A 23,350-nucleotide genomic window follows, 5' to 3' on the forward strand; every position below is an offset into this window, starting at 1 on the left:
GCAGCTCCGTTGGACAGGCCACATTGTCTGCATGCTCAACACGAGACTCCCAAAGCAAGCGCAATATTTGGAACTCTTACACGGCAAGCGAGCCCCAGGTGGGCAAAGGAAACATTTGAAGGACACCCTCAAAGCCTCCTTGATAAAGTGCAACATCCCTGGCCCAAGACCGCCTTAAGTGGAGGAAGAGCATCCGGGAGGGCGCTGAGCACCTCGAGTCTCATCACAGAGAGCATGCAGAAAGCAAGCGCAGATAGCGGAAGGAGCGTGCGGTAAACCAGACTCCCCACCCACCCTTTCCTTCAATGACTGTCTGTCCCACCTGTGACAGAGACTGTAATTCCCGTATTGGACTATAGTCACCCGAGAACTCACTTTTAGAGTGGAAACAAGTCTTCCTCGATTTCGAGGGACTGCCTATGATGACTGCAAGCTGCTCTACTTAAAATTGGCATGTATAGAGATTTACTTGGGAACATCTTTGCTGCAATATTATCCTCTTAAGGCCACGGGTTACTTGGATACCCAAAGAGGTTGGGACTTAAAATCACAAGGAGGAAAGAATGGGACAAAGACTGACAAGAACATAACTTCTGGACCTTCTCCATAGTAATAAATGGCAAGAAAGCATTACAAAAGGTGAGATGGAGCAGTTTACACTGCACGGCATCACCCTCACTGGGAATTCAACCCCCCCCACCCTCCATTGGGCAGAACATGACCTTTGTAAAACTGACAAAATCAGTGGGCAATGATCTCTGACTATGCATTGATAATTAGCAAGTAATTGCCAAGATCTCTCAAAACAATTCTGCTGGGAAATAGGTACTGTGATATTTCAGTACTGTTATTAAGCCTATTGTTACTGTTCCACCTACATCAAGTCATGCCTGCTGCAATCAAACCACCCACTGCTTAATGAAGTTAAGATCATTTTCTTTATAAACTACCTAAAAACGTATCACTACACATACTCCTCTAGTGCTAAGGACTTTCTTTGGGGGTTGGGAGGGAGGAGAAGAAGAGAAGAGGATTTTTTTTTTTTACAAAATTTATATCACTTCATATTAAAAAAGGGAAAACAAACCTGCTATCTTCTCACTCGCAGAGTATCCTGACTTCACCTGACATGCCGAAACCGCATTTGCCCCACTGGTTGAACCAGCTCCACAGTGCAGTCCTCTTAATTGGTCACATATTCGGAAGATATATGTATATTCATCAACCTCCACGTGCTGATCCACATTAGCAAGTGGGTTCAGGTCTAGTACATAACCATATTTGGGGTCCTTAATTTGACAATGTTCACCTGGAGAAGAAAGCATATGTCTGGTTAGTGTTATGCCTTAGCATTATATAAAAATACTCCAAATAAAAGCTGTACAGCACCGTTAAAATAACAAACCATTGTTCCAATAGTTATTGGAATCTCTAATTTTAAGAATGTGTTTAGCAGTTCCTCCAATACCCCCAGGATCTTTGACTTCTTTGAGGAATTAACATCCCAAGTGGACTGTGTTAAGCCTTACAATTTATTGCACCTCAACCTCCTGAGGCATTTAACAAAGTTCCACATGAAACACAATTCGTTAAAATCAAAGCTGTAAGCGTTGAGGGTAAATCTTGGGTATCGACAAGAAACTGGCTGAAGGGTAAAAGACAACAGATACTTGTTAGTTGGGGGAGAAGAGTGGCGAGTGCCTTGTTTGCCTCTAGACTTGACTATTCCAATGCACTCTGGCTGTCCTCCCACATTCTAACCTATGTAAACTAGAGATGATCCAAAACTCGGCTGCCCGTTTCTTAACTCGCACCAAGTCCCGCTCACCCATCACCCCTGTGCTCGCTGACCTACATTGGCTTCCGGTTAAGGCCTTATGCTCATCAGTATTTTCAAATCCCTCCATGGCCTCATCCCTCCCCGTCTCTAATCTCCTCCAGCTCCACAATCCCCCCCCCCCCCCCCCATCCCAATGTCTGCACTCCTCTAATTCTGCCCTCTTGGGCATCCCTGATTATAATTGTTCAACCATTGGTTGCCGTGCCTTCGGTTGCCTGGGCCCCAAGCTCTGGAACTCCCTGCCTAAACCTCTCTTTCCTCCTTCAAGATGCTCCTTAAAACCTATCTCTTGCGCTAATTTCAATTTATGTGGCTCAGTGTCAAATTGTTTTAGCTCATAATACTCCTGTGAAGCACCTTGGGATGTTTCACTACGTTAAAGGTGCTATATAATTACAAGTTGCTGTTGTTGAGTAGGGTGCCCCAAGAATTGGTGTTGGACCAACTATACTTTGTAATTTACATCAACGACGAATTCTAAAGCTCAAAGCAAACTGGTCAGACTTGGAGATACCACCAAAACTAAAAAGGACAGTGAAATCAGAGGAAGCAGCCCAGAATTTATGGAACAAGCGGGTCAAAATGTACAAGTGGGCAGAAAAATGTTAGATGAAATTCAAAACAGATAAATGTAAATGACTACACACAGGAAAGAAAATTGGGCAAGGCACTTCAGTCTGTGAATTGTGCTGAAATAGTTAAAAATGACCCGAGTCTTTGTAAACTAAGCACTTAAAATGTCCGATCAATGCAGAACAGCAATCAGCAAAGCTAATGGAATGCTGATCTATATAGCCAGACACAGCAGACTACAAGTCAGAGGAAGTCCTATCCCCACTTGTACCAGGATGCCGCTCTCCTTACTTCAACTAAGTTTGCAGCTCCACGGAGAATATCAGAGATTGGCAGGACCGAGCTGGAAGCTAATCAAAAGACTAGATCAAGGAAAGCCAGCACGAGCTGCCATTAACCTTTGACTTGGATACCTCCTGACTGACATCTCAAGATTCCCTATGGACAGGGATGAGTGGCCTTCACAGAGATCAGGAATACAATTAAGCTTACAAATTCTCGCCATGTGCTTATTCTCAGGTCCAGCTATATTGGCTACTACACCAACTTTTACCTTGGGCCCTGCGAATTGGACACGCAGCTGGAGTTCTCCACACAAAAAGAAATTCACACTCATCATATTCCTCAAATACCGGGGAACCCTGCAGTGAAAAACAGAATACAACGGTTACCTTAAATTTCAGCAAGAAAGCTCTGTTCCCAAAGGTGCATTTGATGCAATGGTCATTAACAATTCTCTTATCAAGTACAAAGTTTATCTGTTGCAGTAACAGATACACAATGATACCAGGGATGAGGAACTTCAGTTATGTGGAAGCTAGGATTGTTCTACTTAGAGAAGGTTAAGGGGAGATTTAATAGAGGCATTCAAAATTATGAGTTTTGATGGAGTAAATAAGGAGAAACGATTTCCACTGGCAGCAGGGTCGATAACCAGAGGACACAGATTGAAGGTAATTTGCAAAAGAACCAGAGTGTGGGGTTGAAGAATATTGATTTTTTTTTTTTAAAACACAGCAAGTTATGGTGATCTGGAATGCATTGACTGAAAGAAAGAAATTGGATATATAATTGAATAGGAAAGATTTGCAGAACTATGTGGAAGGAGCAGGGGAGTGGGACTAATTGGATAACTCTTTCAAAGAGCTAGCTCGGACATGATGGGCTGAATGGTCTCCTTCTGTGCTGCATCAGTCTACAAAACTCAAATTACCCCTTCCCCTCCGCAAACAAAAAAGTAATCGGAGTGAAACCTTAAAGGTTATCTTCATATGCCCAAGAACAAACCAACTCTGACAGAGCTTAGCACCACAGCCCAATGTACTTAGTTCACATTTTTGAGGCTGCAGGGTCATTTATGTGGAATCCAAAAATGAAATCTCAAACATTCAAGACAAGTTTCATTACGTTTATGCTACTACCTCGCAGATGCAAATTAGCACGGCAGGGAGGATATGCTCCACCAGCTGAACAAAATGCCTGCTGACCCTCTTTCCGAGCTGGCGGCGAGTGTACAGAGGACTGCAGCATTAAAGGGTTATGTAAAAACATTGGGGAAATAAACTCAGACAAGCAAAATCAACTGTATTGATAACCTGCAGAGTTTTAATCAATTTAACGTCAGCATGATCTTTGTAAGCATATAACAGTCCTTAAACCTTAGTCATTACCAATTTGCACGCAAGTTCTTTGCGCATAGGTAAGTGGGCTATGTTCTAAAGGAAGTGTGCGCACCCCATGGGCACCTCAGCGAGTCCCGACCCCGCAGTTATGTTGATCCCGGCTTCCGTCATGATGGGGGTTTTTTGAGCCCGCCCTGCGAGGTCCCCGGCCAATTAAAAGAAAGCGGTTGTGATGGTATCATCAGCCAGTTTCCTTAAAGGGACCATACACACATACATTTCAACAGTGGTGCCTTCAGAGGTGCTGCAAACACCGACAAGCATTGCATAAAAGGTTCATGGCTACACCCAGGCTCTCCCATGACTCCCCCCAGCTGCTTATGGAGGTTCTCTTCCCTTCCAATGGGTGGAAGAGACCTCCCCAGGACACCAAAGCAGCTTAGTTGCACGTTGTACAGGAGGGTACAAGCAGGGATGTCATGAGGAGCTGGCTGCAGTGGTGCAAACCTTTCAATTATCTCAGTGGATCACGAAACGTTATTGCAAAGCCACAATCAACCTCATCCTGCTGTGCCACTCATCACATCCCCATCACTCTGCCTTCCCTCCCCTACCCCTGTACATCCTCACCAACTTACCTTGCACCTCCACCCATTACCATCAACATTAACATCCCCATCTCACTAGCCACCCCTCACACTCACCCTTATCCAAATCATACCAACACACAAGGGTAGGCAGTTGGGGGTTATCAATAATGCTGCTGTAAAGTTTCTGCTAATGTGTTGTCACGCATTGAAATCTATATTTTTAACACTGCCTTCTTGGACAGATGTGTGCACACCTTTGGAAATGGCTTAGTGCATTGCAGTGAATGGTGAGATATAACGGTACCCCATGCAATGGTGATGAGTGTGAAAGGAATGGCTTGGGTATTGAGGGATGCTTTATGGTCTTGGTGTGGGGTGGTGCCAACCTGGCGCATCATGTGGCAGTCCCATAAAATCAAGGAAGACTTGCTTCCACTCAGTTCTCAGGTAATTGTACAGTCCAATACAGGAATTACAGTCTCTGTCACCGGTGGGACAGACAGTGGTTGAAGGAAAGAGTGGGTGGGGAGCCTGGTTTGCCACATGCTCCTTCCACTGTCTCTGCTTGATTTCCTCATGCTCTTGGCAACAAGACTCGAGGTGCTCAGCACCCTCCCGGATGTTCTTCCTTCACTTTGGCCAGTCTTGGGCCAGGGATTCCCAGGTGCCGGTGGGGATGTTGCACTTTATCAAGGAGGCTTTGAGGGTGTCCTTGAAATGTTTCCTCTGCCCACCTGGGGCTCGCTTGCCATGTCGGAGTTCCGAGTAGAGCGCTTGCTTTGGGAGTCGGGCATGTGGACAATGTGGCCCACCCAATGGAGCTGGTCGAGTGTGGTCAGTGCTTCAATGCTGGGGATGTTGGCCTGAGCGAGAACACCGACATTGGTGCATCTATCCTTCCAGTAGATTTGCAGGATCTTGCAGAGGCAGCGCTGGTGTTACTTCTCCAGCACTTTGCAATGTCTGCTGTATATAGTCCACATCTCAGCCATACAGGAGGGCGGGCATCACCAATGCCCTGTAGACCGTAAAGCTTGGTGCCAGATTTGAGGTCCTGGTTTTCAAACACACTCTTCCTCAGGCTGCGATAGCTGCGTTGGCACACTGGAGGCGGTGTTGGACCTAGTCATCGATGTCTGCCCTTGCCGATAGGCTCCCAAATTATGGAAAATGGTCCACATTGTCCAAGGCCACACCATGGATTTTGATGACCAGGGTGTACAGCATCAAACGTCAACCTGGCCATGGTGAGGCCATCACTGGCCTGCCGGGCAGCAATTGGTCGGGCGCTGATGCCCTGTCCTGTGCAGCAACAGGCGATTGCGGAGAATATTGGTGGTGTTGTTGGTGATGCTGGTGCACCTGGTGATGTTGATGTTGAAGCTGATCATGGTGGGATTGAGGATCAAGCTGAGATTTTAATCAAGGCCACCAATGTTGCTGGAATAGATGGTAGGTGAAGTAGAGAGGACAGAAGCAATCGATCAATGGCGAGAGAGCTTGCTCCAAGGAGGTGACAATGGATAGAGAGTTCACTGCAAACAGTTCAAACCTCCAAAAAGCTGAAAGTGTATTCCAAATCATGAAGGCTCCAAGCTTCTTTGATTGGAAATTGAACAGTTGTGAAATGGTAGATTTTAAACTACTTCTGCATCTGTCAACTAGACAAACCAATCCAGAGTTATTGAAAACCCAACACATTTAGCCGAACTGATACCCGAGGGACATGACCCTTGTAAAAAAAAAAAACTTGTAAAGTCCTATGGACCTGGTAAAATGCTGCTTAATTAGCTTTAAATAGCTTGTTAACTAGCACAATTGCCTGACTCGTCACGTAGTGTCGGGTCTGCAATCCGCAGGCAGTCACGGCACTTTGGAAATTCACAAGGAGGCGGGTTCAGAGCTGTCTTCCGCCCCACTGTCAATCACGACTATTTTGACAGCGGGCTCGTCTCCAAACTTGCACTCGCAATGGCTGGCAAGATTCCAGCCTATATCTGGCAAACAGAAATACTAATGCAGATTTGAATAGTTTGATTTGGAGACTCCAGCATGGTCTCACATGACAAACAAGAACGCTTCACACAACTGCAATAAAATCAGGTTGTCTTCCTAGCAACCAGGCCTTGAATGTTATTAAATGGCATCTCCAAGTTGGACCATTCACTGCATGAGAACAATTCTGTGCATTGCTCACAATGGTTAAAACATGATTAGATATGACAGTAATAAGTCAATGCATTAAAAAAGAAAACTTACTGGGATTTCATCACACTGGAAGAGGATACGTGTAGAATATCGCTGATCGTTTTTGCATTTATCACCGTTCAGATAGACAATACTGAGGGAACCATCAGTCCCAGCTTGTGGATTCATCTGAATGTAGCCCAAGTTCTGGCTTTTATCAGCAAACTTTACACAAGATCCTATAGCACCACCTGTAGAGCAACATCATTCCATTTAAAATGCATCCTCTGCTTACAAACTGTTTTTTACAGGTTTGAGATCTTTCTTCAGAACAATGGTTTGTATAAATTGGACTAATTTGCAGATCCCAGCTAGACAAGCTGCTGGTGGCAAACACCAGTTTCTGCTGCTCAGAGCCATAATATAACAGACACATACAAGTATTGTATATGCTAGCATTAGTCCTACACTCAAAGTACTCTACTGACTCCATACATTACCCAACCAGGACAAAAAATATCTCCAGGACATCATTCAAGTAAATTTGAAATACATTTCCGCCCCCCCCACCCCCCCCCCCCCCAAACCTCCCAACCCCATTGTGCTGCAAGACTTGTTTTAAAAAAAAAGTACCATCCTTTTGGACACAGCCAAAAAGGTGAGTTATAATATCCAAACCCCACAAATCAAAGCAAATAATGGATTAGGATCAGCAGTTAGAATGTAAAGGTTAAACCATATTCCAAGAATGAGGAAGGCCATACTTAATGTAGTGCCACATCAAGTAAGGACTTGTACTTGGATCTCAGCAACTTAGCAAGGTGAAACCAGAACAAGCAGGAGTAAAGTCTTCTGTCGCTCATGAAAAGGTATAGAAACAGATTGGGGATGTTCAGTGGCCGGTCAGGATTTAATTTCCAGATGGATATCACGTAATCAAATACAAGCAAATGCCTTAAAAAAGTGAAGCAAGGGAGTCAAGACAGACAAAAATCACTGCAAGACGACGACTGATGGAGCTGGGTTTCAATTGTTGGTTAAGATATTGTAGGTATTTAAAGATGGAAGGAATGCTACAGGGAAGAGGACTGATGGGTTTTAACGAACAAACTTCTCCCATTTCGTATTGTAAGCTTGATCCATGGATCATTTGCATAAGTCAAACAGAGTGTCCATTACAGACAGTGCTAGACTTTGACCCGATTGCCTTCTCAAGAATAAGGGTATCCAGATACAGAATCTGAGCTGACAATTCAGAGAATCAGAAATTTACGGCACAGAAGGCCATTCAGTGCATCGTGTCCGTGCCAGCCAAGAGAGCTATCCAGCATAATCCCATTTTCCAGCTCTTGGTCCATAGCCCTGTAGGTTACAGCACTTCAAGTGCACATCCAAGTACTTTTTAAATGTGGTGAGGATTTCTGCCTCTACCATCCTTTGAGGCAGTGAGTTCCAAACCCCCACCACCCTCTGGGTGAAAAAAAATTCTCAATCCTTTTATCAATTACTTTAAATCCATGGCCCCTGGTTATTGGCCTGTTAAGGGAAATAGGTCAGTCCTATCCACTATCTATGCCCCCTCAATTTTATATACCTCAATTAAATCTCCCCTCAGTTTCCTCTGTTCCAAAGAAAACAACCCCCGCCTATCCAATCTTTCCTCAAGCTAAAATTCTCCAGTCCTGGCAACATCCTCGTAAATTTCCTCTGTACTCTCCAGTGCAATCACATCTTTCTTGTAATGTGGTGACCAAAACTGTACACAGTACTCTCACTGTGGCCTAACTAGTGTTTTATACAGTTCAAGCATAACCTCCCTGCTCTTGTATTCTATGCCTCAGCTAATAAAGAAAAGTATCTCATATGCCTGCTTAAACTACCTTATCTACCTGTTCTGTTACCTTCATGGATCTGTGGATATGCACTCCAAGGTGCCTCTGTTCTTCTACACTTCTCAGTATCCTACCACTTACTGTGTATGCCCTTGCCTTGCCCAAATGCATTACTTTACACTTCTCTGGATTGAATTCCATTTGCCACTGTTCTGCCCACCTGACTAGTCCATGGATATTTTCCTGCAGTCTACAGCTTTCTTCTTCACTATCAACCACACGGCCAATTTTTGTATCATCTGCAAACTTGTTAATCATGCCCCCGACATTGAAGTGTAAATCATTACTATATATATCACCAAAAGCATGGCACCCAGCACCGAGTCCTGCAGAACCCCAGTGGAAACAGCCTTCCAATCACAAAAACACCCATCCACCATTACCCTCTGCTTCCTGCCACTGAGCCCATTTTGAATTCAACTTGCCACTTTCTTTTGGATCCCATGGGCTTTTACTTTTATAAGAACATAATAGGAGCAGGAGTAGGCCATACGGCCCCTCGAGCCCGCTCCGCCATTCAATACAATCATGGCTGATCCGATCTTGGACTCAGCTCCACTTCCCCACCCGCTCCCCATAACCCCTTATTCCCTCATCGTTTAACTGTCTATTTCGGTCTTAAATTTATTCAATGTCCCAGCTTCCACAGCTCTGAGGCAGCAAATTCCACAGATTTACAACCCTTTGAGAAAAAATTCCTCCTCATCTCAGTTTTAAATGGGCGGCCCCTTATTCTAAGATCATGCCCTCTAGTTCTAGTCTTCCCCATCAGTGGAAACATCCTCTCTGCATCCACCTGTGTCAAGCCCCCTCATAATCTTATACATCTCAATAAGATCACCTCTCATTCTTCTGAATTCCAATGAGTAGAGGCACAACCTACTCAACCTTTCCTCATAAGTCAAGCCCCTCATCTCCAGAATCAACCTAGTGAACCTTCTCTGAACTGCCTCTAAAGCAAGTATATCCTTTAGTAAATATGGAAATCAAAACTGCATGCAGTATTCCAGGTGTGGCCTCACCAATACCTTGTACAGCTGTAGCAAGACTTCCCTGCTTTTATACTCCATCCCCTTTGCAATAAAGGCCAAGATTCCATTGGCCTTCCTGATCACTTGCTGTACCTTCATACTAATCTTTTGTGTTTCATGCACCAGGACCCCCAGGTCCCGCTGTATTGCAGCACTTTGCAATCTTTCTCCATTTAAATAATAACTTGCTCTGATTTTTTGTGTGTCAAAGTGCATGATCTCTCACTTTCCAACATTATACTCCATCTGCCAAATTTTTGCCCACTTAGCCTGTCTATGTCCTTTTGCAGATTTTGTGTGACTTCCTCACACATTGTTTGTCCTCCCATCTTTGTATCGTCAGCAAACTTGGCTACGTTACACCGGTCCCTTCTTCCAAGTCATTAATATAGATTGTAAATAGTGGGGTCCCAGCACAGATCCCTGCGGCACCCCACTAGTTATTGGTTGGTAACCAGAGAATGAACCATTTATCCCAACTGTTTTGTTAGCCAATCCTCTATCCATGCTAATATATTACCCCAGCTGCCATTAAGAGCAGTTTTCTTTTGGGATAGTGAGATTAGCCAGACACTGAGAATGCCAACTTTCACCACCCTTTGATTTTCTGAAGCACTGTACAGATGAGGAAATTAAGTGAACAAGTAGAGAAACATTTGTTGCCTGTAGGAAATTATATCCTGCCTACATGCTCACAGATTCTCAATCCTTGAGCAGAAACATGGAAGTTGGGAAATGCTTGATGAAGCAAATAGAGCAACTAGCTACCCCAATTCTAGAAATGTTTGTGGGTAACCTTGGTGCAAAACACTCCATTCATAGGAACGGACTACCAATCAGGTACTTTTGCAATGTAGTGTAGTCACTTGGTGAAATGTAGACAAGCACAGCAACTAAAATTGCACTCAGCTAGGTACCACTAACTAGATAAAAGGACCAGATAATCTGTTTTAGTAGTGTTGGTCGAGGGATGTGTAAAGCAAATGGAGACCAATCATAACTGCTTTTCTGCATGTTCACTGTCTGAGAAACAAAACAGATTAATGTTTTATCCTGGAATCTATAAACTGATTCCACACCGAATAGATCGGAGAAGTGCACGTAAAGTGTGTGAGAAAGATCACCATACAGGTCATTATTTGACATTGCGGTGCTAATATCTGAACATAAGGGATATAGGATCCACTTACAGAAGGGACTGACACCACTGAACAGCAGACCCAATTTATAATAAAAAGACATTAAATAAAAACCTAAAATGTAAATAAAAAGCTAATAAGCTAACCATTTTTCTTACCTTTTCCTCCCTATTAAAGAAATCACAAAAGATAGGCTACAGCAGCTGAAAAGTATTGCATCACTTGGCTGCTGTCAGTAACTTTTAACAAAGCACAAGATAGTAACCATTAAAGGCCCATCAATATCTTGGAGAAACAGTGCCAGTCTTATCGGAGCTTATTTCTCCCAATCATAAAAGAGGAAAGTCAATTGTTCAAAGATTAGTTTCCGGAGTTTTTGACAAAGCTTTTGGGGAAATTGAGGCTGGTTTCTCAATCTTAAACTGTTTTGATGTAAGACATACAGTTGTATGATTCCCATGGTTGCTTGAAAGTGGAAATTAAAGCTTAATGTGGACATGTACTCCATTTTGCTCCTTTGAGACATGACGGAAATCAGAAAACTACACCAATGCAGAAGAACCTTGATGGTGCTTTGAGTGCCACAGCACTGAAAACCATTACTTCTGATGAGCTGCTGGTAAGTTAACAAAATAAGACTCAACACCTTGATGGGGGCTCCTACCAAAAAGGAAATTTATGCTCATTTTCATAAATTCAAATGCTTCAAAACCAGTTATTCCAACTAGCATCTACATTTTTACTACACAGGTTGGAGCGCTATGCTGCATCAAGACATGCGGTTATCATCTATAACAATGATCTTTACCCGACGTTTACACACTCACCTGGGCATCCCTCGACTGAAGGCAAAGGTTTGCAGACATTTAGATAAAATGTACGCCTTTTCCCATCTTCAGCTGTGTCTACTGCAATCCAAGGATCTCTGTCCTTGGCAAGGTCACTCAGGTCATATTCATTACCTACTGCATCTTAAACAAGAATGAAACCATTTAATAGTAGAGTGAATTTACTACACATTCCATTGGTCCAAAAAGGAAGTAATGTTTGATTTACTGAAACATCACATTACAATATACAATAAATAGACTTTTATACAAAGCATCAGGTTGCCATAAATATAAAAAGGTTCCCACTTGAAAGTACAAAAAAGTGTTTCTATAAGACTAAACCTTGCATTGCTTTCACAAGAGACACACTAATGCTTCATCTCAAGTCAGATTTATCTAACACACTGGTCTGGATTTTGTGATGAGAATAATGGTGAGGCTATCCGTGCTCACCGTTAATATAGAATAAATCGGACAGCAACTTCCAGTGTCTGCACATGTGCAGTTGAACACGGAAATCAGAACGTTTCTGTCCGATTTGCCCTGCTCCTCCACAAGCTTCGTGACACCAGTACCTTGAGGCGAGATTTGGCATTAAAACACGAAGGGCGTGAAGTTGTGGTACTTGCCCACTAGATACCCACGAAGCACATGACTAAAATTTAGGGCTTGTCCATTCAAGTAATTAAAAAAAAAATTTTAATGGCATGTTAAGTCTTAATTACTACCAAACAACCTGAGGCACTGAAAATTTACTTTTACAAGTGTAGCGTCTCATTCCTTCAGATTTTAATTATTGTTGATTAAAAAAAGGAAAAATTAAAATAATGTTTTTAAACTTTTTTTGGTCTTTTATCTCAATCAAATCTTTATTTCCCTCCCTATTACTCGTTCTGTACATAATTTTACATTGAGTTAAATATTCTAACTTACACTTCCTGGTTTAGATTGAGTGTCTCAGTAAGGATTCTTCAATCTCATAGGTTGCTTGACCTGCTCACAGATCCCAGATCCCTTGTAGAGGGCACCACACTGAAATGGATTTCTAATAACCGTATGTTCGCACACAAAAGCCCACTAAAGGTCTGTAAGCAGCTGTAAGCGTAATGAATGGCGAGTATCACTCATTCACTGATCATAAATTCTGGGCCATAACACAGATGTTATACTAGGGAAATTTAGCTATATAACCCACTTGTAATGTTATGGACCAGACATTTATATGATGTTTTTGTATTCCATCAAACACGACATTCGATGTACACCTTGAAAGGGTTAGAAAGCTGAACACAGAATTTTATATTCTCTTCTATATACTTTATATTTTCTCTTTGGCCTGGTAACCATACCTGCTAAGGGGACAGCAATCTGAAGGCAATAATAGGACACATGTTTTACGGTGGATCGATAATGCATGGGTCGTCTAGATTCACAAATACCCTTTGGAGATGTTAAGCCAGCCTACAGTCACATTTCACAGATCAGTTAATCATTTCTAGGGGACACTTTCATGATATTGTCTGTTGAGAGTTTTCAAACCCATCTTACAAACAAAACTTTACAAGTTATATGGGAAGAAATGTCATTTGCAAATAAAATCCTCAGGTATTTGAAGTTCTTCAACTACGTATTAGTGAATTTTAGTTCATGCCTGGCTGCTCCGCCCAAGGGGAAGCAACCTGACCTTCCATGTTAGTCGTGGTCACTCGCTAGCTGAAGAGTGCAATGGACAGCTTGCAAATTTTCCAATGGGGTGATACAGTGCAGACACCAGGCATTTCCAAAATGGTACCACGGAGATCGAGAATACGGCAGAGGGTAAAGAAACGAGTTTACACACCCCTCCATAAAGATTAAACGATAATTAAAAAATTGGAGAATTAACTTGGTTATTCACAGACTACATTAAGGTGGCCTAAATCCCTGCATAATAACTTAAATAAAATGTATTAACTGTATATTGCAATAAATTGATTATTTTTATTAAATGCTGCAGCAAATAATTGGTGGCAATCCATCAGATCCTTGTATTTGCAAAATAGTTCAATAGCATTAACCAAAACAGAATGCATGGATGATTCATTATCATGCCGTGAACAAACCTCAACAGATCAAATGGATTTTACATTATGACTGTTCAAATAAATAAAATATTTAACTCATACTAGTCCCAATGAGCAGGTATAATTACTGATCAGTGCTCACTTATAACAGACTACTTTGATGAATGAATGAATGCATGAATCAGGATTAAAATCACTTGCTTACCACTGATGAGGCAGTCCACGGGAGCTGGGAAACAAGCCAATGGAGTATAAAACTCAAAGTATGTGTCGTGGATGTGTGAAGCAGTGCCGATTTCTTCTCGCAGAAACTTGAGCTTCCCAGGATATGAATCCGTGTCACAGACAAAACGGATAATAAATGTATCCTGAAGCCCTGCACATTAGCAGTAAAAATCTCAGATTATGGGAGCATTTGCACCACAGAGTGAAATATTAAAGTTCTCAATTACACATCTTATAGAAAACTAAAAAATTCTCTTACTGGATGCATCCAAAGGCACAAAAAGGGGCAAAGTTAACCAGCACACTTAATTGATACCTGGTTGAAAGACTAATCTTATTCATATAAAAACATTGTAAATCTTTGAACTTTCAAAAGTAAGTTGCTTTTCTAGTAGCCCAGTGCCAATCCTTATTTAAGGAAGGATATACTTGCATTGGAGGCAGTTCAGAGAAGGTTCACGAGGTTGATTCCTGAGATGAAGGGGTTGTCTTATGAAGAAAGGTTGAGCAGGTTAGGTTGGGCCTGTACTCATTGGAGTTGAGAAGACAGAGGTGATCTTTTGAAACATAAGATTCTGAGAGGGCTTGACAGGGTAGATGCAGAGAGGATATTTTCCCTCGTGGGGGAATAGTTTCAGAATAAGAGGTCGTTCATTTAAAACGGAAACAAGGAGGAATTTCTTCTCAGAGGGTCGTGAATCTTTGGAATTCTCTGCCCCAGAGAGCTGTGGAGGCTGGGTCATTGAATATATTTAAGGTGGAGATAAACAGATTTTTGAATGATAAGGGAGTCAAGAGTTAAGGGGAGCTGGCAAGAAAGCAGAGTTGAGGCCAAGATCAGATCAGCCATGATTTTATTGAATGGTGGAGCAGGCTTGAAGGGTCAAATGGCCAACTCCTGCCCCTATTTCTTATATTATGATTGGTGTATTAACAGACTATACAGACCGGGGGTCAGAGTAAACAAAGCTGTTAATCGTGAAGAGGACTAGGATAGTCCAGTTAGTAGGCTGGATGAATGGATAAAACTTAAATATGGAGAAATGCTAAATGATACACCAAGGAGAGAGAGAAAAAATACACAGCAAATTGTTCAACAGAAATTGCTGATGAGCCACAGGTGTGCCTAGTGACAGTTTTAGCCACATGCACTAACTTTTGTAGAAAATGCCTTGCTTACACACAATACAGGTAAATATACATCACGTGTTTGTTCACTTAACATTTACAATTCAGTAATCAAGGAAGTCAAGCATTCGCAAAGATCAAAAAACACTCACACTCAGGCTACCTATTTACTAACACACAAGATTCAAAAACACATGCATACACTGGGTAAATACAAGTAGAGATCACATGCCCAGTGACAGTGATTATTACTCATTTTATTTAGTAATCAAATGCAATTAGCCACATCTGCATTTTCATTTAGCCACATGCAGCTACATACTGGACAGCACTGTATTAAATGGTAAAATGCTAAAACAGGAGTAGAGCAGAGACTAAGGGATCTAGATATATCCATCTTTAGAGAGAGGACAAGTGTTTTTTTTTTAAATCATATGGGATGGTAAATTTTGTAAATCTGGGCAGAGAACAGGAGCAGAGGTGAATATAAATTATTGGTTGGAGTGCAGTTAGAATATTGCATCCAATTTTGGGTGCCCTACTTTAGATAGAATGTTAAGGCCAATGGGTAGGTACAGGTGATGATACCAGGGATGAAACACTAGGAGAGATCAGAGAAATTGCTCAATTGTAAATTTTATTACAGTAGCAAAGGTTAGATATGTCCAAAATGATGAAGGTTTTGATAAGGTGACTAGGGAAAACTTTTCTTCTCTGGTCAGTGAGTCAGTAACTAGAGGACAATAATATATAACTACTGCCTGAAGAACAAGGAGAATGTATTTTTATACCATGAAATGCCCTCCCAGGAACAGTGGTGGAAGCAGAAACAATAGCTTTTAAAAGGGAATTTTTCTTTTCCAAATTTAAAAGGTATGGCACATGTGAAGGGATATGGGACTAAGTGGATAGTTCTTTCAAGGGAAGTTAGCAGAGGTATGATATGGCCAAATGGCCTCCTTTGGTCCTGTAGAATTCTATGACTAATTCCCCTCACTGAGTTTATAATCGTGGACAGGGCAACAGGAAAACTTGGAATGAAGGATACTCATCACAACTGAATTTAACTCTGGAAACAATGGGCCGCGCCTAAAACGGCACAGCCCGGACCTGGACGCCCATTTTTCGCACCAGAAAGTGCACCTAAAAATCGTACCTATTCTCCGGCTCCCTGCAGGTCCTCTGGAGCTGGTCGCGGCGCAGCACGAGCTGTAGGGGGCAGAGCCAGGTCACTGCGCTGAAAACAGTGCCAGGACCTCTGCACATGTGCGCTACAGTGGGCGCGCATGTGCAGTAGCTCCAGGCGCCCAAAACTGTGGGAGGGGCCCGAAGCACGCAGCCCCTAGCCCTGGCCGAATGGCCTCACTGGAGCTGCGTGCATAAGGCTCCTCCCACCCGACCCCCCCCCCCCCCCCGACGCCACCTACCTGTAAATCCAGCCAGAGGTCTTGGGCCCGGCCGTTCAGCCTCCTACTCTCCCCTTCTCCCCCACCATCCCCCGCCCCTCTCTCTCTCTCCTTTCCTTCCCCCCTCCCCTCCTCATCTCCACCCCTCGCTGTCAGAAACACAGACACTGACAGAGAGTGAGAGACACACACACAGACAGAGAGATAGAGACACTGACAGAGACACACTGGGGGGGGCCGTCCCAGCACGCTGTTGGAGGACACCCGGTGCTGCAGTCGGTAAGTAGAAAATGTTTTATTTATTGATTTTTAAAACATTTATTTTTTATTAATTTTTTTTGATTGATTTATTGGTTGATTTATTGATGTATATCAATTATTGATGATGGCTCTTTATTTGTAAAACTGAAGTGTTTAATGTTTGTAAACTTCCCTTTAAACCCGCCCCCCCCCCCTTTCCCTACGCCTGATTTTCCAAAGTGTGTACAAGGTTTTTTCGAACATACAAAAATCTTCACTTACTCCATTCTAAGTTAGTTTGGAATAAATTTTCACTGCCTAAACTTTGAAAACAGGCATAAGTGGCCGGACACGCCCCCTTTTGAAAATAAAATTCTGTTCCAAAGTGAAACTGTTCTAACTGAGCTAGAACTGGAGCAAACTAAATGCCGAGAACTCAAATATCTAAGATACTCCATTCTAAACCAGTTGCTCCAAAAAAACAGGAGCAACTCAGGCCGAAACTTGGCCCCAATGACTTACAAGCATTTGTACTGGTGCAAGAATAGAGGAGTTGGATTTCTCATGCTCTGGTAACCCCTGGCCCTGAAAGTGACAGCAAACCCTATGGACTCAAGTTTTGGACCCCCACTAGAATGGCACACATCAGAGAGGCCCGCCTAATTTGTAGAACTGAAAAAGCGGCAAATACTTACCTCGTGATTCTCCGCTATCTGTAGGCCAGTTTCCAGCTTGGCGCAGCAGGAGCTGCTGGGGGCAGAGTTATAGGCTCCTGGCCCTCCCAGCACGTCTGGTCTCCGGGCAACGACCCCATCCCTGGCCGAAGGGACGTCGCCCCTATTCCGGGCCGAGTGGCCTGAGAGTACTTACCTCTACCGCGGCGGCCCGCCCGGCATCTCCTGGGGGTGGGCCCCGCCCGAACTCCTTGTCGGCGATGGGGCCTGCCTGCCCGGCAAGTCGCTGGGGGCAGGCCCCACCCAAAGTCCTCAGCACAGCGGCGGGACCCGCCCGAAGTTTTGGTCGACAGTCCATCTTCTGCTGGTCGCCGGCCAGACCCATCCGACCAGCATCTCCTGGGGAGGCCCGTCCCAGCACGCTATTGGAGGGCTCCCGGTGCTGCAGTAGGTGAATAGAAACTTAATTTTTTTTTATTTAGATTGATTTTATTTATTTTTATTTTTGATAGATAAATCAATAAATAAATCAATTAATTATTGATGGCTCTATTTGTAAAAGTGAAGTGTTTAATGGTTGTAAACTTCCTTGCCCACCCCCCCCCACCCCCATCTCTCGTTCCCTATGCCTGATTTATAAGTGCAGGCAAGGTTTTTCTGAACATACAAAAATCTACACTTACTCCATTCTAAGTTAGTTTGGAGTAAGTTTTCATTGCCTAAACTTGCAAAACAGGTGTAAATGACTGGTAACGCCCCCTTTTGAAAAAAAAAACTGTTCTAAAACAGAACTATTCTAACTCACTAGAATTGGAGCAAACTAAATGCTGAGAATTGCAATTTCTAAGATACTCCATTCTAAACTAGTCGCTCAAAAAAAATGAGCAACTCAGGCCGAAACTTGAGCCCATTATTCCCCCCGCCCCCCCCAAAAAAAAAAATCAGGAAGAGTGGGGGATGGGGGAAAGAGATGTGACAAATGATGTTCCCTAGGGATCTGTACTGGGGCCTCAGCTTTTCAGCAAATAAATCAGGGATACAAAAGCAAAATACTGCTATGCTGGAAAGCAAATAAAAACAGAAAACAGTCAGTAGTTCAGGCAGCATCTATGGAAGAAGAGAGTTAATGTTTCAGGTCAATGACCTTTCAACATTAACTCTGTCTCTCGACAGATGCTGCCTGACCTGCTGAGTACTTCCACCATTGTCTGTGCTGACTTAGATGAAGGGAGAGTTTTATATTCAATTTTGCAGACGACACTAAATTAAGTCCAAAACTAAGGGCCATAAATATTTGATATTAACCAATAAATCCAATAAGGAATTCAGGAGGAGCGCCTTTACCCAGAGAGTGGTCTGAATGTGGAACTCACTGTCACAAGGAGTAGTTGAGGCGAATAGCATTACATGAATTTAGGGGAAGCTTGATAAATATATGGGATAAAGGAATAGAAGGTTATGCTGATAGGCTTAGATGAAGGAGGTAGGGAAAGGAAGGTCATGAGTATAAACACCGGCATTGACCAGTTGAGTCAAAAGGCCGTTTCGGTGATGTACATTCTATATAATTCTCTAACACTACATCTGAATAAGCACTTACCTGACTCTACTACCAGTGCACCTTTGTATGTGAGGGTTATAAGACCATCAGTGGAAACCTGAAGTGCTGTTTCCAATCCAACCGGATGAGTTGGTTTCTGTTCATGTATCTCGCATCCAGTTGCCACCTTGTTTTCTATTTTCCCACATTCGTTTAAACCGCCACAGATGTTGAGCTTTAAAAGAAGTGAAATAATTAAAAACCTGTTGTGATCAGAATTCAGCCTTTTTCCATATAGAAAAACATTAAGTGAGCCAGGAAATTAAATTGGAAATGTACTCTGATGAAACTCTGACATAAAGCAGAGAGTAGTGGTGAATGGTTGTTTTTCAGAGAGGTGGAACGTATATGGTGGTGTTCCCCAGGGGTTGATATTAGAACCGCTCCTTTTGATGTCTATTAATGACCTGAACTTGGATATAGAGTGAATAATTTAAAAGTTCGCAGAGGATATGAAACTCAAATGCAGTAAACAATGAGGATAGTAAGACTTCAGGAGGACAGACAGACTGGTGAAAGGGGCAGACACATGGCAGATGAAATTTAATGCAGAGAAGTGTGAAGTGATACGTTTTGGTAGGAAGGAGAGGCAATATAAACTAAATGGTACACTTTTAAAGGGGGTGCAGGAACAGAGACCTGGGTTAAATGCATAAATCAGGAAGCTGCTATCAGAGATACCCTGCTCCTCCAAAAGTTGCGTGAGAATGCTATCTTAGAGAGACTCGCCATTGACATACATGGTATGGCATGAAGTTGCTATACTTAGTTGATACATACACACTAAAATGCAGATTGTCCATTCTAGTGCAAGTACATTTTTAACACTGATAAGTCTTTGATAGTGCTACACAACTCCTCTGGCACTGAAAATTTACTTACCAGTTCCTTCAGATTTTAATTATTGTTGAGATTTAATTTTAATTTTTTTCTAAAACTTTTTTTTGTCTCCTTTCTCTTAATCCAATCTTTCTTTCCCTCTTTATTTTGCTTTCTGTACCGGATTTGACATTGAATTAAATATTCTAACTGAGACTTCCTAGTTCAGACTCTGCACTGCTTATTAACCATTCATCGATCTGATGGGTTAAGGAGATAGTTGCGCTTAAAATGCCGTAACCTACAGGGCTACGGACCAAGAGCTGGAAAGTGGAATTAGGCTGGATAGCTCTTGATCAGCCGGCATGGACATGATGGGCCGAAATGGCCTCCTTCCGTGCTGTAAATTTCTATGATTCTAAAGTCTATAGGCAAGTGTAAGTGTAATGAACAGTGCCCGCAAAATCTGGCCCATTTTGTTTTGAAATTGAGTCGTCAAAAAGACAAGGAGATAAAAATAGATCCTGTCAAACTGAAAGCCAGTGCACTCTGAAGACCTCATTGAACTTGCACAAATGTTTGGCATTCTATACACCGACTGAAAAAGCACATGCTTAGACTTAAAAGACATATTTAACTGTAAAAACTTTGCATCAAGTTTCAAAGTAGTCTAATTAACTAAGCTGCAGAATTAGTTCATATCTATACTGCATTAAAAAAGAACAAAATGTAGAATGCTCAGATTACTATTTTACTTTAATTTGTAAACATGAGAATGTCCAATGTTCAGTAATCTAACCTTAAATGTTCCTTGGTTCCCAGTCACTGAGTAACCTGTGTTTGAAGCCAGAGGCAGAAAGTTAAAGACAAAACCAGTATTGGGATCTTTCGCTGAGCATTTCTGGAAAGAAAATCATACGGATATTTCAATTCAGCAACTATTTCCACAAAAATACAAAAGGCATACATGTTTAAACACAGAAAAACATTTCAGCACTATTTCCATGGAGATTGTCCTTAACATTACCATCAATCGCTAACACTAAGGAGCATCAATAGGTTCCAATACTTATTTTGCATCAAAGCTAGACTAAATATCTGAACCTCCTGATCACAGTTTTCACTGGTATAAGCAGTGAATGAAGTTGTGTGAGGGATCGGAGAGTTATTTAATGTTATGGATAAAGAAAGGCAAATCAGTCTTTAATTTTCAAGACACCCGCGCGAACATAGGAAGCAATTTTAGTCTGATGACGGTTCAACACACCCTTGACAAAAAAGCAATTGCAATTCTGATAGAATTCTAACTTCCCCCTGTAGACCTATCTAAAATCAAGGGCATCATTTCTTGCCAAGTTTGATGTGTTCATTTGGATTAGACAGCAAAATACAATCTGTGTACCAGTTATGGATTAGCGTGACTCTAGATCATTTCATTTTTGAAGTATTTGTACAGTGGAAAACCATATATCTATTAGTCAGTATACAGATATTTGAAAAATGGATTATTCCTCCACCCACAAAGCTCTCATACATATCCTTGCAACTGACGATATACTGAATACTGACTATATTTAATAGATATATGGTACAAGAACAAAGTAGGTAGGATTAGGAACAGAATTTTTAATCCCCTCAGACATCTTAATCTGAATCCAGAAAGTATACATGGTTGGGTGCAGAGAAGAGCTGCTTTTTGTGAACTACAATTACAAATTGATATATATGATAATAAAATAAAGTCATACAACATGCATTTATACAGCACCTGTAACATAGTAAAATATCCCAAGATGCTTCAGAGGAGAATTACCAAATAAAGGTTAAAAAGGAGAGGGAGAGATAAGGAGAGGTTTAGGGAGTGAATTCCAGAGCTTAGGGCCTCGGCAGCTGAAGGCACAGCAGCCAATGGTGGCTGCAGAGAATTGAGGATGCGCAAGAGGCCTGAATTGGAGGAGTGCAGAGATGTCAGAGGGTTGTAGGGCTGGAGGAGGTCATCGACACAGGGAGGGGTGAAGCCATAACAGGATTTGAAAACAAGGTTACGACTTAAAAATTGAGCCATTGCCGGATCGGGAGCCAATGTAGGTCTGCAGGGGTGATGCATGAATGGGATTTGGTGCGATTTAGTATACGGGCTGTATGCGGTTAGCAAATACATAATTCTGAAAGTAATTTAACACCAAATTACAATCTTCAATATTAATCAGGGAAAACATTTTCCAAAGAGAATAGTATAATCGGTGACTAAAGATTTAACATTCTTGATCAGCACAACCACTTCCTTTACCTCACTCAAATCTTCCGTTGTTGTGACAGGGCAGGCGGCTTCAGTTTCCCACAAAAACGTCACCACACATTCCTTGAGATCAATGAACCTTGGACTAGTGGACTAGAAAAGTACATAAAACTATTAGCATGTTCATCGCACAAGAAATACTTTGCTACTAACTACACAGATACAGTCGTCCAGGTCAACTGACAATCATTCTACAAGTTCCCATTTACACCAATAGAATATTGGATTATGTCCAAGGAATAGGTTTCTGGTTTGTCACTCCTGCCAAAAACCTTGCCTACCAGAAATTTGGGCGTGTGCTGTACATGAATTTCCAACCATTTAAAAGAAAGACTTGGATTTCTGTAGCGGCTTTCACGACCGCCGAACGTCTCAAAGCGCTTTACAGCCAATGAAGTACTTTTGGAATGTAGTCACTGTTGTAATGTAGGAAACGCGGCATCCAATTTGCACACAGCAAGCTTCCACCAACAGCAATGTGATAATGACCAGATAATCTGTTTTTGTGATGTTGATTGAGGGATAAATATTGGCCAGCACACCAGGAATAACTCCCCTGCTCTTTGAAAATAGTACCATAGGATCTTTCATGTCCACCTGAGAGAGAGCAGAGGGGGCCTCTGTTTAACATCTCATCGGAAAGATAGCACCTCAGACAATGCAGCGCTCCCTCAGCACAGCACTGGAGTGTCATCCTAGATTTTGTGCTCAAGTCCCTGGAGTGGGAATTGAACCCACAACCTTCTGACTCAGAGACAAGTGTGCTACCCACTGAGCTATGGTCAGAAGGTTGTGTTTCGTGCCCAACCAAATTTATGATCTGCTCTTCCATTGGTGAGGTATCTCCCCCTCAACAAGCATGATAATTAGCCTGCGAATATAAACTCCTTTTAAAAAAAAGTGTGATAAACTCGCACTGATGATTGAACTTCAATGTTAAAATGAAACAGCCTTCTATTATCTTCGAAGTGTTCTACATAAGAACATAATAGGAGGAGTAAGCCATACAGCCCCTCGAGCCTGCTCCGCCATTTAATATCATGGCTGATCCGATCATGGACTCGGGCCCGCTTCCCATAACCCCTTATCTGTTTAAAAAAAAAACTGTATTTTTGTCTTAAATTTATTCAATGTCCCAGCTTCCACAGCTCTGAGGCAGTAAATTCCACAGATTCACATCACTCAGAAAAGA

General features: G+C 42.3%; 1 protein-coding gene across 1 annotated transcript in view; it reads right to left on the bottom strand.

Moving 5' to 3' along the window:
• The window catches only part of igf2r (insulin-like growth factor 2 receptor), a 205,297-nt gene that overhangs the window by 75,487 nt on the left and 106,460 nt on the right, over positions 1 to 23,350 (bottom strand). The window contains exons 20-27 of the mRNA XM_070889968.1: positions 22,150 to 22,251; positions 20,659 to 20,760; positions 19,041 to 19,215; positions 13,973 to 14,143; positions 11,702 to 11,845; positions 6,885 to 7,063; positions 2,967 to 3,054; positions 1,088 to 1,309 (exon numbers count right to left, since the gene is read on the bottom strand). Of these exons, the coding sequence (XP_070746069.1) occupies positions 1,088 to 1,309; positions 2,967 to 3,054; positions 6,885 to 7,063; positions 11,702 to 11,845; positions 13,973 to 14,143; positions 19,041 to 19,215; positions 20,659 to 20,760; positions 22,150 to 22,251 (1,183 nt within the window). The remainder of the gene's footprint in view (positions 1 to 1,087; positions 1,310 to 2,966; positions 3,055 to 6,884; positions 7,064 to 11,701; positions 11,846 to 13,972; positions 14,144 to 19,040; positions 19,216 to 20,658; positions 20,761 to 22,149; positions 22,252 to 23,350) is intronic.

The sequence above is a fragment of the Pristiophorus japonicus genome, chromosome 9 (genome assembly GCF_044704955.1).
Source record: "Pristiophorus japonicus isolate sPriJap1 chromosome 9, sPriJap1.hap1, whole genome shotgun sequence".
NCBI classification, from domain to species: Eukaryota; Metazoa; Chordata; class Chondrichthyes; family Pristiophoridae; genus Pristiophorus; species Pristiophorus japonicus.